Raw genomic sequence first — 19,675 nt, 5'->3', positions numbered from 1 at the left:
AGGTGCCAACTCCTACTTCTGTACAAGCCCTGTTCTTGTACCACCTCCTCCTGCCATAGCCCCACAAACAAGCAATGCAAAATCAGTGTTGTTTTCTGATCATATGACCACTGACTTGTTGCAGGTAAAGATAAAAACATCTACAAATCTCCTCCTAATTTAGTAGCAACTAATTGTAACTTTAGTAGCAAACTACTGCTTTTCCAATGGCCTGAGCTCCACCACAGTTACTCAAAAAATGTTTTGGTCAATGCTCCCAGGAGCATGTTTAAGGCTAAACACCCATAAGCTGTTTTGCAACTCATATATGTAAAAATATGTAAACAGGATCCACACTTGGCAAGAGCATCTGGTAGCTCCCTGGGGCAAGGGGTGGATGACTCCATGCCATGTTTAGCCAGGCAAGGTTGGGTGAAACAATGACTCCAACCTTCCCTTAGGAAAAATCACACATGTACCTTTCCAGGCACAAATTTCTCCACCTGTTAACTCCAATTTCAGAAAAATAGCAGCAGCAGTGAAAGTGGCTGCCTAAGTAACACTTTTGAGGGTTTTTTTTTTTTAACCAAGTGGTCTGGATTAGCTGCTGGCAGAAATCAAACCAGGTTGCCGCCTGGCTACATCGGGTCCAGGGCTGAAGAAGACACTCCTAGAAATGAGAATAATTAGGTTTTTAAGCCAGATGCCAAAGCTGCAGCATTGACAGTATGTACTGGAGCTTCTGGTTTGTCCTGTAACCAGTGTGTTTAGAGGACCTTCAGTGCAGCAGGTGGTTTTCCTATGAAGAGACAAATCTACCTGTCTTCTGGTAGTAGGGACTAGTTTACTTTAAAAATAAACCAGTCCCAGACTAGCAATGACTACACCTGAAACGAGATAATACTTGCCAAGATTACTAGCTCCTGCAACCCTTCTTGGCCTGTCACAATTCTTTGGCAGAGTAATGTTTCCAACACACGTGTTTCAAATTTCTAACATTTAACATTCTGCATTTTTCTTAAAGTTTGCAACCTGGTAGAATGCACAGGCACTGGTAATAGGCTACACAGTATGTATGCAGCAAGCTCTCAACTGCCAAATTTTAAATGTTTGCTGCAGTGTAAATCTTGTGCTGCACCTAAAAGTTTTTAGCTTATTAAGTGATCTGGCACTGGAAAGGTGCCACGTGGGATTTCTGCAGCTGAACCTTACCTGACAAATGTCTAGTATATTCTGCAGGGTGAAGCTTATGTTGCAAGTTCCCATGTTAGTCTAGTTCCATAACACTAAAAATATTGATTTGATTAGCAGTTTATAACTTTTTAAATGGTTTTATATATCCTTATATACAAATATATTTTTTCCTCTAATCCTGCACAACTGTCCATATGAAAGAAGAAAGTTTAAAAGGCTTCTAGGCGCCATCTTTCCCTTTTCAAAAGCATGATGACAAAACCTAACATAAAATTACACATGGATTTGGATTTCCCCAACCTAATATATGTACTGACGAACAAAAATGATAATTTATTAGTCAGTTTTTTTTTTAAAAAAAGACCTTCTTGGACTATCTGAGATCCCACAAAGGTGACATCATTTGTCCATGTGGCAAGGTGCAGTCTGGTGAGGGACCTCTAGGTTTTTAACACCTTTTAAACTCCCTGAGTTAGTGTTTCCTTCAGGCAGACAGTCTCCTCTCATGAGAACCATTTTAAGGCATGTGTATATAATAATAAAATTGCACTTTCATATTTTATCAAACAAAAAAAAATGCTTGTTTTTTGTCCCAGATTATAATAAAAAAAAAAAAAAAAAACAACAACATACAAAGCCACTATACATACCCAAGATTCTTACTTAAGCCTGGGTCTACACAGACGGTTTTAAAAACACATATAAACGTTCCCATCACGTTTAAAACTATTTTTTTTTTTTTTTACAGGTTATCCCACAATGACAGGATGATTCCCACAGCTGCATTCATGACATGAGTCACAGCTGTGGGACTCCTCCTGACAGTGAGGGATCCCAGGGCACTGGGGGTTAAATGAGGACAAGGCTCCCCATTCACCTCTAGTGCTTTGCGATTGGCTGGGGTTTTCCTTTTCTCAGCCATTCAACACTATGGGGAGACTTGTCCCTATTCACCTCCAGTGCTCTGTGATTGGCTGAAATATAGGAAACCCTGATGACACCTCCAGCATCATTAGGATTTCCCTTTCCTCAACCAATCAGGGAGCAATCAGCGGAGCTCTGCTATGCTGACAGCTCCGCTCCCCTGATTACTCCTGCAGCCCTAGAGGAGCTGTGACATGTGTTCTGTATCTGTAACAGCTCCTCTAGTTTTCATTGTCAAAAAGGAAAAGTAGAAAAGTTACACTAAACACACAAAATTAAATAATTTAACAATAAATTAAAGCCTCGTTAACCCCTGTACTCATTCTTCGCGGTGGGATGGTGGAGATCTGGGAGTCTCCTTATTAAAGGAGGCTTCCAGATTCCAAAATCCTGCTAAAAACGCTTATAAAAGTCCCATTGTGTTCAATGAAAGCTTTCATAAAAAGATTTAAAAGGCTTGTAAAAGCCTCCATTGAATTCAATAGGAGCATTTTTGGGCGTTTTCCCATGTTTAAATTTTTGTAAACCTTGCAAGCTCAGAAACGTGCATCAAGAAAACATCCTGGTGTAGATTAGCCCATTGGAATTCATGGGGATATCAAACATGGGCTTTTAAAGCCTCAGGTTAAACGTTGGAGAAACAGTCTGTGTAGACTAAGCCTTACACAGGCTTGTTAGAGGAATATGACAAGAGTTTCATACATAAAAGACTAAAACAAAGACTAACATTCATCAAGCTTTTTTGGTTTAAGAAAAGGCCGTATAAAGCCTTTACCTGTTCTTCCACTGGAGACTGTTCCTGGGATGATCATCGTTTTGTGCTTGGATATTTTTACATGTTACTGTTTTTGACACTGCTGTCCAGGAAACCAACCTACTTTAAAAGAATAGGCTGTCCTATCCAGTGGTAATCCATTGTGTAGGAAGGGGTCTGCGTGATTACCACAGCCTAGATGCAGGACTTTACATTTACAACATTAATGATTAGTTGTCTTTTATTATCTCACTTTTTAGTTATGTCAGCATTCTTCAGTAATATGGTGCTACCCTGCTATTCTTTCAATCAAAAATAAAAAAATTGTTGAAAACATCTTTATGGAACAGAAAGAATAGCATATTCTTCTCAAACTGCCAAAGACTCCAATAAAAATACAACATATATTCTAAACCCTAAATGTTAGAACCATAACTGAAAACATTTTGGCCGAAGTTGCTTTTAATTGTTTCATTTCAATAGAGATTTCTAATAGTCATTTTTAAAAGGTAAAGTGTAATGCACAAACCAAATGCAATACCAGCTTAACACTGACTTGTACAACATGAAAAGTGATCTGAAGAAATAGAAAAGCTCCGTGTGGTGAGACACTACAGTTTGATGAATAGGGCCCACAATATTGTATCTGCCATCATGCCACATATATAAACCCATTTTTTCATAGAAGTGCTGATTGTATATTTTCTTATAAATAAAATAGTTGACAGGCCAATGAAGACTTTAATTGCTTTCCAGAAAAAAAGTATTTTTATGTCAAAGACGACAAAACAATGGTTGTGAATAATTTATTCACAAGGTAGTGTGGTCATGATTGCTGTAATAAAGGTCACACAATTAAATTGCATATTTACAATTTGAAATTTGGTTTGAAATGTTAAAAATCAGTCAATCCTGATAGTACAAGTTTGGAGTTTTTCGGTCCATTATTGAGAGTTCTCTAGTTAAGCATCCAGGTGTTTGTTCAACCTGCGAACTTTCTCCTTTTTGTTTTTGTTTCCATGTTTTTTCCAAGGCTTTCCCGATACAGTCTCTGTGTTTGTCGGATTTAATGGCATAGGGCCACTGCCTGGTTTATATCCCATTACACATTGCACACCTTTGGTCAGAGCACGGACATTCTCCTAAAAACAAGAATGACGTACAAAATGTTATATTGTGAACAGATAACAAGCAGTCTATCATTTTCATGTTTTACAAACAGTGATCTGACTTCAAGATGCTTATTTCACATTTCCACAAATACAGTTTATTTACTGCTGACCACCTAATAAAGTCCCAATCAAATGTTCAATTTACATCTGAATTCACGTGTGGTCAACCTGTACATATTACTGTTACTAACCACATTCTGATAGTACAATCTCCATTTAAAAAAACAAAAAAAGTGTTGTGCAAGTGTCTACTCAAACTATTTATATCCAATCAAATAGGCACTGACTCTATATTATTGTTAGTAAGTCTTAAGCTACGTACACACTTCCAATAATTATTGTTGGTAAACGAACGACGAACGATCCTGCACGATATCGGCGAACGATCGTATAGCACCGATCCTGTACATGCAGATAACGACACGATCGTTCGCAGATATTGTACACACAATAGATGCGATCGTTTGAGCGATACAGGAAGTGACGTGCACGACAGGAAGTGAACGAACGTTCGTTCATCACGCATGCTCAGACCATGGACGATCAATGAACGACCGTACACACGATAGATGGTAAACGATTGTCGTCCAATCCGATCCGCCGGTCCGGTCGTTCATTTCCAGCGACTATTCTCGTTCGTCGGCGTCGTTGGTTACTTTTTTTACGAACGATTTTTGACCAATCGATCGTTCGTTCGTCGTTCATTTCCAACGATAAAAATTGGAAGTGTGTACGCAGCTTTAGAGAGATTGCATTAGACATGATAGGCAGAATGCCATTATGTAAAAAAAAAAAATAAAAACAACTGCCTGTCAATCCGGAACCAATGGCTTCAATACTCTAAAAGAAATTAGAACACCTGAGTTGCATAATTGTTCTAGGTTATTAAACCACTTGTTGCAGTAGTTGTTACCATACACTGATAAAGTACACAATTCAGAGACAGCAAGATAGATTAGCATTAGGAGCCTTTACAATTATCCTACTTCTGGCTACCTGGGAAACTTCTCAGTGAGCACTTATTAGTCATAGAGTAGCAGCCTACTAAACAAGGGACGTAGTGTCAAAGGTGTAATGGGAGATGGCTGGGTTCAGGGGCCCCCATGTAGATCAATAAAGCTAAAAGCCGCTCTTTATTTCCTTGAGCTTTTACTTTTATTATTTATTTTTTTTAACTTGTAAACTTGTTTGCAGATTGTTGAATTGTTTCAACCTTAATGGAATCAAGTTGCTGCATACACGATTTGCTTTTAGGCACCTGAATATATACAGTCCGTGTATTATCAATTAGAGTAGCAAACATAAATAACAACAATGTATTGTGTGGGCCTATCAAAGAAACTTCATTTTATCCAACACAGGCAGATCACACTGCAAAAGTTTTTGTAATATGGATCTTTTACCAGCCCAGAGTAAAAGACAATTTATGCAGGATTCTAACTTCAAAATTATTTTAAGAGAAAAGACTCTTTTTATGACCACACTTTTTTGACAAGTGGTGGATGGCATAAGATGTACATTCTGATGAAAGTAAAAGAAAAAATGAAATATAACTAATGATAATTAAAATATAATTAGAAATGAATATGCAGAAAAATACAACTTGAGGTTGAATCATTTGGAGCATTTTTTATGACTTAACTAAAGACAGGGTCAGACTCTCACGCGTGCACTGCTGGTTCAAGAACCTATGACAGCTGGTGGCAGTACTGTATGGGGCTGCCACTTTGAGAAGCTACATGCAGCCTCCCCCCTGAGGCAGCTGTTCCTGGCACGAGGAAGCGGTAAACACACTGCAACCTCATGCCTAGTGTCAATATAGCGTAAATATTGTTTTGCAATATTTTACTTATGGTGTTAATTATTACTCCAATAGGACTCCTAATTGCAAAAAGTTTGATTTCTGTATCTCTAAACATTATTAAACTGCTACAAAAACTTTTTATAAAAGGTGAAGAGAAGATGGAATTGTCTGAACTTTACCTGATGAAAAAAGTTTTTATCTACCACATTTTCAATGTGTTTAACTTTTTTGCTGCTGTGAGCCCTGGTTTCAGTTGGATTGTGTGTCACTTTTTTGTCTCGATATGCAGTGTGACGTGGCTGGAAATCTGAGGGATCTATTCCAGGAGGAGAGTGACAATACAACAGCTTGCCCTAAGACAGAAATACAATAGTTAGATAATTTTGAAAAATAAATATCTGTTTTTTTTTTTCCTAAGTCATTCTTATGAGAATGTGGAGAACTTACACTGACATAGTCCTTCAATATGTATCGTGCAGACCTTGGCTGATCTGGCTGACCATGAGCAGTCATAAAACCCCTCATATCTGTAAAAATACAACATTTTCATTACTAAAAGTGTCAAAAGATATTCAGTATACCATAAAAACTGGAACTTTTTAAGTAATTAAGTACTACTACTGTGAGCAATTATTCATAAAACTCAAAATGGTAATATCAAAACCCATTTCAAAAGAATATGACAGTATGTTTACCATATATATCCACAATTACACAAATAGAGCCAACACCAATTTGTACACAGCTTGGAAGTTGCACCTCATACAATGATGCCGGAGTTTTTAGTCCATAATAAATGTAAAGAAAACGAACTGCATTCATTGCCATGCAGAATGTAAAGAGCCAAAGCCTCAAATCCTTTTTTTTTTTTTAATGCATTTCAAAATAATTTTTTAGTGAAATAAAGGAGAGTACAATTCTGTATACCTATAGAAGAACAGTACTCCGAATACATACAGCACAACAAAAGTGACATGCTCTGGGGGCAATAATTTTGAGTCAAGTAAGTAGAAAGCACTGAAACTTTATTATTCAACTCTATTTCTTATCAAAATCAAGGCAGCCACCAGCTCTCACATCGTATACTGGTTAGTGTCCTTCAACATAAACAAATATGCTGAATGATCCTAACTAAAAAATTCAAAGAATTTAAATACCTTCCTACAAGGCCTTAGCAACACATCCAAAAACCTTTGTGAAGACAGTTCATCACTAAAAACGAAAAGTTTAAATTCTCTGGGCCCTAGCTCATTTAGGAGGGACTGAGACAAACTGGAAAACTTCCTGTGGTGTGGTCAAACAAAATGTGAATTTTTTTGTTGGAAATCATTAGCCTTATGCTCTGGCCAAGAAAAAAGAAACCAAAAATTTGTTACATTATAAAAAAATATGGAAAAGGGGATCCCAAGATTTTTTCAAACACATTGGTGGCATTAAAATGCAAAATGAGCATATATTTAAAAAAAATGACTTTTTCACTTCCAACATTTGATATTGTTTTCCTTTGTACTACTGTCAAATAAATATAGGCTTTTAATGATTCTCACTTATTGTATTCTGTTTTATTCACTTTTACATAGAGTATAAAGTTTTTTTTTAAAAAAAAGCAAAAACACACACAATACAATACAGCTGGTATATTACACAGGCAGTTTTTGTGTCAGATTCTGTCCATCATGGGATATAGATATGAGGCTAAAAATAGTTCAATTTATGTTACAAAATAGTTTTATTGGAAATTATGATCAGCTAAAAAATACAGAATTCATTGACATACTTCAACACCCATTTTAGTTTCAAGAACCATTTGTATGCAAGAGTTGGTAACATAGCAGACATTTTCTCTTTACAAAAACAAAAGATCAGTCCCGATGAGCTAAAGTCACAACCAGTACTTACATCCATAAGCAGAGAGAAATTCTTCTGAAGTTGGAGCACGGTCCTGATCTTCATCCTCCCGAGGTCTAATAATATTGATCCCATAAATGGCCTCTAATACATATCGTGGAACCCGCTGTGCAATGTATGCTAGTTAAGAAATAATGGATACCAGTACACCAGAAATGTACAATAAAACCAACATGTTCAAGCTGAAAATTATTAAGACAGGAAGCACATCATTAACCCCCCTAGCGAACGAATTCTGTCAAAATTTCCGTGCAAAAAGCGTTACAATTTTCTTGCATGGAAATTTATTTTACATTGTTAAAAAGAAAAGTTAAAAAATGTAATAGAACTGTACAGTACCATATATAATATGATTACCGTGTTTCCCCGAAAATAAGACACCCCCCGAAAGTAAGCCCTAGCAGGATTTTTGGCTGTTTTCCAGCAAGCTCGAAATATAAGCCCTCCCCCGAAAGTAAGCTCTAGCTTAATACCATAGAATATCTTCAGCACATACTGTACATAGTGGTGGGGGAGGAAGTAAAGGACATCACAGACTGTCACACGAGTGCAGGACTGTCACAACATCACTACCCCATACGTAAGAGTATTCCAGGCTCACACAATCCATCACTTCTCCGGGGGCATAGCTGATGATTGTAGAGAGAGATGTGAAGGGAGGGCACACTGAGCCTGTCACATCTCTCCTTCTCAAATGATCATGGTGGGGGGAGGAGAAAAGAGAGGCCGCTGAGGATGCCACACCTCTCCTCCAGTGCAGTGCAGAGCCGATTGTGCTGGGGGGAGTGAAGGGAGAACAGCGTGGATAAGGCTGTCCCATCTCTCTTCCAGAGCACAGTGATGCAGGACTGATTGGTGAGGGGGGCGAGGGTAGAAGAGGGAGGACACAGCACACAGCTTACTTACAGTTACCATGATGTCACAGAATGTGATAACGTTTGAAATAAATGTAAATTTTTTTGCGGTTTGTTGTTCTTCTCAAAATATCAGCCCTACCTGAAAATAAGCCCTAGGGCATTTCCTGGAGAAAAAAATAATATAAGACAGTGTCTTATTTTCGGGGAAACACGGTATATATATATAATATATGAATATTTCTTTGTATTGGACTCAATACAGTTTTTTTGTATTGAATCCAATACAAAATTATTTGAATTTCCTGTCGCTCCGTCCGCACCAACATCATGGCAAACCCCGTAGATCTCGGCTCTTCACTTCACGCTTGGAGATCAAAAGGAGAAGTCGTGTCCTCAGGACCTGCAGGGACCAGAAGGACAACAACGGAGGAAGGTAAGTGGGGTTTTTCTTAGCTTACAGGACCCCGAGTGTGACTCGGGATTACCGCTGGGGGGGGGGGGGGGGGGGGGATATGGTGGTTAAAAGAGGCATAGAAAATGTATATTCTCAAATATTAATACTAAATATTTATATTATTACCAATTAATATAATCATTTATTTAAATTGCCTAGAGAACTACTACTCAGTAAAATGAGCTAGAGAACAGGAACCGATCATAAACATCTGTATGAACACAAAGTGCCCAGACAGCACTGTATATAAAGAAAAATTCTATAAGCTTGCAAAACAATCTATATATGATCTTCTGTTTAACTAGGTTCTTGCACTTTTCTTCAGGTAACACTAGTCTTTTAAAAGCAAATACATAGTTCTTGTTGTACATACTGTACACTTTAATGATTAAATCATATGCAGTATATATTTTGTTTACTGAAAAATACATTAAAATGCAAATAGTTGCATTTTAGCAAATTTGTACTTTAAAGGATATGAGTGAGATTGATGGGATGTGGTCCCGCATTTGGTCAATGGGCAAAATTCCACTACAAATCATTTCAGCTTTGGTGGAGACAAAAGATGGCATTACAAGACCTGGACAATCACAAAGGCAGAGACCGGGCTCCACATACAGTGTCTGCAACAGAAGAGGCATACACATATTTAGATAAGCAATTTTGTATATGATTAATGTCAATCTAGCATCTTTATCTTAAGAAAAGACTGAACCAATACATTTTACAAAGTAAAAAAAAGTAAACTTATCCAGTATATTACAAAAATTGTCATGGAGTAGGCACCTTAAACAGCAAGTGAGGAGATGGTTATAAAGCTGGAAAACTTAAAATTTCTGATTTGTCAATACTTCAGCTGTTTCTGTCTGTGGATCAACTGATCATTGTGACATGCAGCTTTCAGTACCAGAAACCTCTGGAAAAAAATTATTTATATGGGGATCTATGCAAAGTAATAATAATGTTTTCATTGCAAATACACAACTAAGGGTCAAACCAGAAAATATCAAAGACTGCACAAAGTACAAATGATAGCCAGACCTGTGTGCCCAGAAATTTGGAAGATTGTCCATCACCAGATTCATTGTACTCCTTTATTATACCAAAACTCTGTCCTCAAGAATAAACACATTAGCCTCTGACAATAGAAGCAATTTCAATGGGTTCCTTAATAACATGCTGGTGACTAAAGTCCATGCTGGGGAATACAATATATACTTTCATAAAACAGCTCCCAATTTCATTTGGTTTTAAAATATTTTAATGTGTAAATCTTTTTTTATGAATGCTTTGCTTTACGGATTGCACTTCAAAAACAGACATAACATCAAGTACCTGAAAGTGCTTTGTGTGTCCTGGAGTCGCCGACACGGAAACCTTTTTGTTCCCCAGGATTGTGTTAATTGTTGAACTCTTGCCAACATTGGGATAACCAACCTAGCAAAACAAAGAGCAACCAAAGCAACATTATTAAAGCAACCCTAGCTTGTCTAATCATGTAACATATTAAAATATAAAATAATTATATATATATATATATATATATATATATATAACCTGAAGTCTGGAGTGCAAAGTATAATAAACACTACTACTGAATTAGGAAGAAATTGCTAACATCTAAGGTACCTGGGTGTTCTGCTAATTCAATAGGTTCACTGAACTATATTATGTATAGCAATAAGGAGATCGGATTGCACTGGCTGCCACTTAGATGGCTGTAAATCAAGAAGACAAACATTAAGGTGGTCAAAAGTAAAGCTTTTTTGGAAACATAGTAGTAGATTACTTGTGGATCCAAGTTTCAGCTTTTTGGCACGTGGACTGCTACAGAATTCTGGCTACATGTTATGTTGGTTATGTTTCTTATTATGCTCCACACACATATTACCAGCATTTAATATATTTACATGTAATTCATGAATATGACTAAACACTCTTAATGCTTTAAAAAAAAAAAAAAAAAATCAGGGCGTGCAAATTTCTACAAAGTGCATTTAAATGTAAATCAGCTACATCTAAATATTCTTTGATAAATCCTTGAAAGGTGTAGACAACTGGATGAATAAATTAATCAAGACAGGCTCACCAATCCAACAGTAATTTGTTCCTCTTTAAGCCTTTTGCCCGTATGAACCGATTTAAAGATCTCCAGCAGTTCATCTCTTTGCACTAAATGGCTATGGTTATCAACCGCGGCTGATCGAGTCCTTTTAGGCTCTGGTAGAACCTTTTCATTTTCACCATCGGCATCTTCAGAGCATGTCTGCCAACCTTCATCATCCTCACAGTCCTCATACTCATCACTTGATCCACTGTTGTTCCGATAATCTCCAGTTAGGGCTCCTGTGTCACTTAAATTTTCATCCTCGCTGTCTTCCTCATCTGAGATATTGTCATGTACCATATCCTCTGCCTCACCATCCTGCTAAAGATACCATACATGATTTTAGTAACTAGTACAATGCAAGATAACTGCCATTCAATGCATCAATCGCCATTCTTCCACACAGCAGGGTAGGTGAATGCTGTATTTGTTGTAAAGTGTTTCTGCTACTCCTAGAGACACTGACTCCTTTCCCTTTTCTTTTGGCATTCAACATGTTAATTACATAGTAATACAAGATCAATGCAGTGCAGTCAATTTATACAAACTGCCATTGATGCCACTTTATTTTAGGCAAATTATACAACCCTATGTCTTTTTATAAAACGTAGACTGGTTTAGGTAGATTTTCCCCTTTATTTGTACTTAGCTGGCCATTGCCACTTAGGATTAGATGTTAAAGACATTTTTCAGGAAAAAAAGGCTGTTGGGTAATTAACCCTCCCACCTCCCTTTTGGTAAATTCTGTAGGACAGAAGAAGTCTTACTGTTTTTATGCTCAGTGCCTCAGGCTCTTAGTATAAACCATTAAATACATGGAAAACTGAACAAGTATCAACAACAGCATCACCAGTGACTGACCGTAATTTAGGCAACGATCACAGAAAAGACTGGACGGCAAGCTCAACTATTTTGTAACTGTTATCAGAGAAGAAAATAAGTTGAAGAACAAATGGGAGACAACAAACTAGTAAAAATTAGCTTACGGTGGCATCTTCAGCAAGCCTCTGTGCTTCTGCCAAGGCTGACCAGAAGACAACCTTTACTCCTTCCTTCTCAAAATAAGTTGCCCAGGCTTGACGCTGTTCTGTGGTTAACAAGTCTGCCTTGTTTATTAGGATGATGTTTTCCTTGTGAGAACTTATTTCTTTTACGTAAAGTTCCTGAAGAATCAAAAACAAAAAAGGAAATTAAAGCCAATACTATTCAACTTGTGAAGGCTAGTAGGCTTCTTAGTGCAAAAAGAAAGATCCTGTCATAGCATACTATGCAGAGTGGCAACATTACGAAGACAAACTATAAAAGTGGTTGCAATAGATCTGAAAGTCCATGTTTTTGTTTGTACATAAATACTTGTGGCAAGATTTTGTTTCAAGCAAGTACAAATGCCATTTAGGGGCTATTTTCTGTAACCTATTACCATTTAAAGGTAGCTGAGCACAAAGGGTATATTAAAGTTTGATGGACACTAGAAACAAAACAGAATTAATTCTCCGTTTAAAAAGGAGCTTGGTAAACGCTCAATAAGGGTTTCATCCGAGAATGGAAGTCAATATATTGTGCGTGTCAATCCAGAAAACTGACTCACCAAATCCTGGCACCTAAACAAGAGTGGGTTTCGGGCATCCACAATCTGTACCACCACATCACTGTTTTGAAAAGAAAACAAAAAAAAAAGAAAAAAAGCACAAATATAAAATAAATTTAGAATATTTGCACCATAACACAAATTAAAATATATCCCACATTAAAGAAGTGTCAGAGATTACAGTCTGTTAAAATCTGTGGTTGTTCAGCTTCAGCAATAATGGCTTCTAAAATATCCACATGGACATCTTTTCAAACTGGAGTGACAGGTTTCAGAAATTACTGTACCAAAACAATTCAATTTGATGCCATGTTTAAACATATGCATCCAAGGCTAAAAATTACTTTAGAAACCAGTATTTCTTGGGACTAAAACATTCAGCTGTTAAACCTAGGTACAGTAATAAAGCGGCTAATCAATATCTAAGGTCATTTTTTGGAAAGGTTAGAATCCCTGTCAGAAGACTGTCTGGTGTTTTACACGCAAGAAATGGGAAAAAAAATCTGCAATGGAGAAAAACTGCAACAGACAACAAAATAAAGTTGACAGAGGTTCCAGCATCACACCGATTACCTTAATCGGTACCATCACACTGTCTGTATTGTTGTCAGGGAAATTTCCCCTCTCCTCCTGTCCTGGACAGGAAGTGAAGGGATCACTGCAAACAGAGCTTTAAACCTGACAGGGGTTCTGATTTCACACTATGCTAAATAAAGAGGTTTGGCTACTGAAATAACACAATATGTATATCTATGGATAACCTACCTAAATTAAAGTAGGTCAGACTATAGAAATAAATAGACATTCTTACAGTTTTAGCTACTAAATGAATAGGGTTAGACGGGAAAAAAAAAAAAAAAGCGTTTTCAGGAAAAAATATGAAATTAAAACAAGGCGTTACTAACAATATGCAGCAAACACTTCTACTTTGCTAAATTCAGACAGCTTATTTTCTTTGAATCAATTTTAATCGAATCCCTCTCGACTACTATATATGCATGTTTTTAAGTCTGTGGTGTGTAAATGGGAATTTAAATCATGAATAATAATTATGTGAAGAAAAGTGTGGTGGACTACAACAATGCATTGATACATACTGTGCTAAGCATATGTGTTGTATGCATTTTAAGGTTGGACAGATTTCTGAATGACCTCAGAAAAAAAACTCCTCCTTTCTCCAAAATGAATGGCTCAAAAATACATGAGAAAAATAATACAGATATTCAAATGTATCAGGTCAGGAATGACACTTTCATTCCTATCTCTAACCATTTTGGCTGGGTAAAGTGTTCTTCCAGTAGGACACGTCTATCTTGTGAGGGGATCCCCACCCCTCACAATCTGAGATTACCTTCTTTCAATAACTCTCCATAGCTGACGCCAGAAGTCCAGGTTACGTTCAAAAGGTGTGAGAATTAGCTTCTTTTCTTCTTCAAGTCTGTTGTGGTGAAAAATAGTTTTATTTTTTTGCCTTAGTATACTAACAGCCCCTTTAATCCACTCACGTATCTGTTAAAAACAATTTTAATATTATCTTCCCACATCAAAAATTCGAATGGGACAGAGCAAACTAATGTTTTGCTAAACTGTTCCATTGCACAATGCTGCACAACAGAGAGCTGTTCCAGCAATTTGCAGAAACGGGAAAGCAACCATGGCATTTTAGGGATTCCATTTGTCAGTCCAAATGAGCAGACAGAGGATATAGAATATTATATTAGGGTGTCTTCCTGGCTTTGAAGCTTGGTTTGGGTGTATGAAAAGAATAACCAAATATGTGGCCCATTACATAACCACATACGTTGCTAGCTGACGCCTCCACTTCAGGAAGTTCTCTCGTTCTGCTAACTGTAGATCTTCTGCACTCGTATTTTCATCCCAGTGTGGCCTGCAATTGTGGAATACAGACAGAAACAAATTGTTTATGTTATTTTAATACTCACATTGTCAGCTAAAACCTAACCAGAGCTCAACTACAAATGAATGGTAAAAGTTCCAAGAGAACTTTATATAAATGTTTTTTAGGTGAAAACAAATTAAAGGACATTTCTCAGTAGCCTAACATATATACAAATGATTTGGGACATGCAAATACCCACCTCCTTGGAATACTTAGAAACTGTTTATTCTCTTCATGGAGTTTTTTAATCCTGTTAGATTCTTCAGATGTTAGCAGACCAGTTCTAGCTTCAGCTGGGACAAATTTTATATTCAGTTTCTCTGGAAAATAAAAGGAAGAATAAGCACATGTAGGAAAGACAAGAAAGGTATGGTGGAACTAAGTTCACTTAATCACTGGAATCTTGTAAGCGTTCATAAATTCTCAGAAGCCATGCCATGCCAGCATTGCACACTGAGCTGCACATGCACAATTTACTGTTCATCCAACAGAAGATTGCAAACAGGAAGGCAAGTTTGTATTATTGCAAAAGGGACATAGCATGTCGTAAAAGGTTCCTCTCCTGTACAGTAAAAACTTCCTCCGATTGCACTGCACACAATCAGCATCAGCATTTCTCATTGTGCTTTAGCAGCTGCTGAAAGTCAGATACAGGAAGATTATTTTCTGGCTGCTGAATATCCAACATTATTATTATACAGTATTTGTATAGCGCCCACAAATTATGCAGCACTTTACAGTCCATAGTCATATCATTAGCTGTCCCTCAAAGGGGCTCACAGTGTAATGTTCCTACCTCAGTTATAAATCTTTAATACAATCTAAGGTAATTTTTTTCTTTTTTGGGGGGAAACCAATCACCCTAACTGCATGTTTTTGGAATGTAGGAGGAAACCCACGCAAACACAGGGAGAACATACAAACTCCTTGCAGATAATGTCCTGGCTGGGTTTTGAACATGGGATCTCATGCTGCAAAGGCCAGAATGCCACTCATCATTTATCCCTTTCTTACTTTCCCAACCTCAGTGCCCGTTTCTTTCACTATATTACAGTCATTTCATGGAACATTAGCATCAAGTGTGTGCTATCTGGTGACATGGTGCATTATCCTACTGGAAGCAGCCATCAGAAGATGGGTACAGTTTAGTCATACATGACTGGACATAGTCAGCAACAATACTAAGGTAGGTTGTAGCAATTAAAAAAATGCCCAACAGGTACTTAGGGGGCCAAAGTGTACCAAGAAAAACACACACCATTACACCACCAGCAGCCTAAATTGTTTACACAAGGAAGGATAAATCCATGCTTTCATGTTTTTTATGCTAAATTTTGACCCTACAATCGAAATGCCACAGCAGAAAAGTTTTTTCAGTCTTCCCATGTCCACTTTTGGTGAGCCTGTGATCACTGTAGTCTAAGGTTCCAGATATCAGCTGACAGGAGTGGCACCCAGTGTTGTCTCTTGCAGCTGTAACACATCTGCTTCAAAGTATGATGTGCTGTACATTAAGACATGCTCTTCTATATACCTCAGCTGTACTTCCAGTTATTGGTGCCCAACTTGCAGACAAACCAGTCTGGCCATAAAACACTTTTTTTTATTTTTTGCTGCAGATTTCATAATGAAAGACTGAGAGAACAGGGTGTCATTGGAAGCCCTCTCATCATGACCCCCTGCAAACATAGCATATTGATTTGGGGAATGGTGATGTCATGTGAGCCCCGATCTCTAAATCATCAAGTACCACCCACCAACTGGAGCCAACTGAAAAGTAGCCAGCGTGTCAAATCAGAAAAGGTAACTAGATTGGATACCACTAGGGAGCTTAAAAAAGGCAGGGGCATGAAGCGTGGAATTGGACTTTAAAGGTATAAGCACTTTCACACAACTTCCTACCTCCATATTTCACATCAAAAATAGACAGATTTAGGAACCATCCTTTTCTGCATTCCTGTAGCAATTTTATGGCAAAAAAAAAACATATTATTATTTTTCAGGTATAACATGAAGCATATTCTTAAGGGGTTGCCTCCTTTCTTGCACTTCCCTACGTGCCACTGATACAGCTCAGCATAGTGATGGGGTAATAGATATGTGTTGGGAACAGGACCAAGAGAAAGCTCAGACACTGAAAGTAAAAGTGGAAGTTTCCGATGACAAAAGTTGTTTTTTGTTTGTGACAGAACCAATTTGAACATATATCCAGTCCAGCCTATACCTCCGCACTTCACAAACATCAATGTACATCAGGGTGTCAAAATAGCGCTACTACTACAATTCCCGGCATCACTCTCGCCTATAGACCAGCAACCTTTCTACCTATGTGTGGCCCCGCATAAGACTGTTTTATAGACACAGGGAATTGTAGTAGCGGTGCTATTTCAGTGAAGAGGGCGACCCAGCCACTCATAACATTAAACCCAGCATTGGACTGTTTCCGTGATGCAGGGAATTGTAGAAGCGGTGCTATTTCAGTTTTAAGTTTGACCCGCGACTTTGTCTAAGTTTTTAATTTTGTCCCACTGTGTATTTGAGTTTGACAGCTCTGATGTACATTATTGAAAACATGTAATGACTGTATTGCTTACCTGCAACAAATTCTGTCCCTGCCAACTCTGCTGTAGCAAGAAAGTCATCGAGAGAGCTTTGTTCTGTCACCGACTGGAGGTTCAGCCTGCCCCAGTCATAGCCATCGTTCAGTTCACTTGTGTGCAGCTACAATAGGACACAACATGAGTTAGAGAGACTCACAAACTAGGAAACAGAACTGTCAATGCATTTTATCACAGAAAGTACAGAACTAATAATAAACATAGGCCAACATTACCATGACATTATTATGTGTACAATTCCATGTTTTCTGATCAGAAATGTCTAGATACATACAGGGTCATCACAGGCTGTACATGCTGCGGGGGAACAGTCAGGGTGCTCTGCTGTACCAGCGGCTCATTTTCGGTCACCCCCCCTATATATTAGGGGGTAATAACCCCACATTTGATGGGACTTCCTACATCATACGAGGTGTTATGTCATACCAGCCCCTCATCTCCGGTCGCCCCTCATAGATTAGGGGGTAATAACCTCACAAGGGATGGGACTTCCTACATCACTACATCATACGGTGTGGTATGCCATATTATCCCACCTCTAATATATATATATATATATATATATATATAGGATACAACACCACAGCCCTCATCTCCTGTAACATACAAATATCAGAGGCACTACATAACATGTAGCAGCTCACAAAGTAAGGTGTAGGGTTACCATCCCCTGTCACACACATATCAGAGGATGACACCACCACATAAGATGAGGCTGCCTACATGGTATGGGGTGTCATGTTGTATCAGTCCCTCATCCACTGTCACTCACCCAGGAGTCTTTTACTCGCTGCCCCCTCTGGCTCTGAGTTCGGTCTCGGATAAGGGCTCTTCCTAAACCATTTGCTGCTTTCTTCTTCCCCATCACTGTTACACAGGATTTGCGAAGATAAACACGTGCCCGGAACCAAAATCAAAACACACAGGAAGCCACGCGGGTGTTACAAAAAAAGCGTCCCCTGCGTTTTACCGACGTGTGCTCTGAGTTCCGTGTGACCCTGTGGCTCTGTGCTGCTGATGTGTGATGACTGTGCACTGAATTATAATATAATATTACAATGTTAATCTGCTCATACACCAATGTGTTCAGTCATTGATAAAATCCCTGTCATGCTGTTCTAGCAACTTGAATAATAGCAGAGCCTCTGATATAGAAAAAGAATGAGATCCAAATGTTCTGATTTTAGCTGCAGTAATAAAGCAGATTATTGCCTTTCAAGGTAATAAAGAATGCTTTATGGGCCCCTTTGTACTCCTGTGGTGTGGTGATATTCAGTAAAATGTGCACCGAGCGCACTGGGATCATACCCGTGAGGCTTTGCATATAAATGGGCCTGGGAATGAGTTTGGAGTAGGGGCACCAAAACATAAATCCTGGTTGTGACCCGGGCCAGATTAGTGCATCGGAGTAAAGAGGAGGAGATTGTGGCACACATGATGTCCTATAGTAAAATATGAGACCGAAAAAGTAGAAATGTCCCAGCATGAGTGCTGTCACTGGAAGGAAATAATGCTCCTGTGACACCAGTGTCTGTAAAAGGAGCAATTGCTAATGCATTGGTGGTGTCAGTGAAAAAACTGACACTGTGTCAGTGTCATTGCCATTTTGTCAATGTCAGTAGGAGGAACAGATACTGCTGTGTCAGTGGTGTCACAAGAAGAAAAAAACAAAATAACACAGCCTTTTAAACACAAAATGAACTATTTATAAAGCAGGGAATCTGACATTCCCCCAAACATTCCCTGGTGGGAATCTGTTACTGCTATTGAAACACATGGACCTGGAAGATTCCCACAAAGTAATGTTTGAGGGAATGTCTGATTCCCTGTTTTATAATTAGAGCCCAAGAGAACTTTTCCTGTCCAGATTCAGCTCTGAGAGAAGCATTGAGCCCAGAACTGACAAATAGGCCAGGATAAGCTGTTACCACACACAAGTCTCACAACAAGCACCACATAACATACGCCATTGGACTGGTTTGGGTTTACACATATTTTAAGGGATTGAGCTTCCACTATAATACAGAGCAGTAGGGTGAAGTATGGAAACGGAAATTTCCTGTCACAGTTATCCCTGAGGGGAGCAGTGAGGTGCAGGCCAGGAGAAAGGCGTTTACTTTTACATCCCCTATACAAGACCACATAAATGATAAATGTTTTTCTAAATTCATTTAGGTTACCATATATCTATATATAATGAAGCATTCACCTTAATAAGCTTACTCTATACTATGATGAAAAAAATTGTTTTTTTCCCAATATTTGCTCCTTCTGTATATGCTCCTTTATAAAGTAAAAAAAAAGTCCAAACACTTCCTATACATATAAGAGAGACAGACATTCGGAATGAAGGTGCAGTTTTCCAACAAGTACTTTAAAAATTAGGATTTAGTTGACTTCCAGAAATAGAATTAGA

The 19,675-nt window shown here is 38.1% G+C and overlaps 1 protein-coding gene across 1 annotated transcript; it reads right to left on the bottom strand.

Annotated features, from left to right (window-relative positions):
• Window positions 1-3,148: 3,148 nt before the first annotated feature.
• LSG1 (large 60S subunit nuclear export GTPase 1) lies at window positions 3,149-18,227 on the bottom strand. The gene is made up of 14 exons (XM_072408205.1): window positions 18,032-18,227; window positions 17,236-17,362; window positions 14,841-14,961; window positions 14,543-14,629; window positions 14,093-14,179; window positions 12,742-12,802; window positions 12,140-12,316; window positions 11,136-11,474; window positions 10,382-10,483; window positions 9,526-9,669; window positions 7,727-7,850; window positions 6,275-6,354; window positions 6,007-6,180; window positions 3,149-3,993 (listed from the first exon to the last, which is right to left on the bottom strand). Exons 1-14 carry the CDS (start codon window positions 18,122-18,124, stop codon window positions 3,814-3,816), a joined length of 1,896 nt encoding a protein of 631 aa, XP_072264306.1. The 5' UTR covers window positions 18,125-18,227; the 3' UTR covers window positions 3,149-3,813.
• Between the last annotated feature and the right edge of the window lie 1,448 nt (window positions 18,228-19,675).

The sequence above is a fragment of the Pyxicephalus adspersus genome, chromosome 4 (genome assembly GCF_032062135.1).
Source record: "Pyxicephalus adspersus chromosome 4, UCB_Pads_2.0, whole genome shotgun sequence".
NCBI lineage: Eukaryota > Metazoa > Chordata > Amphibia > Anura > Pyxicephalidae > Pyxicephalus > Pyxicephalus adspersus.
Note: the sequence above shows the minus strand (reverse complement) of the source record. Positions and strands in the feature narration are given on the sequence as shown.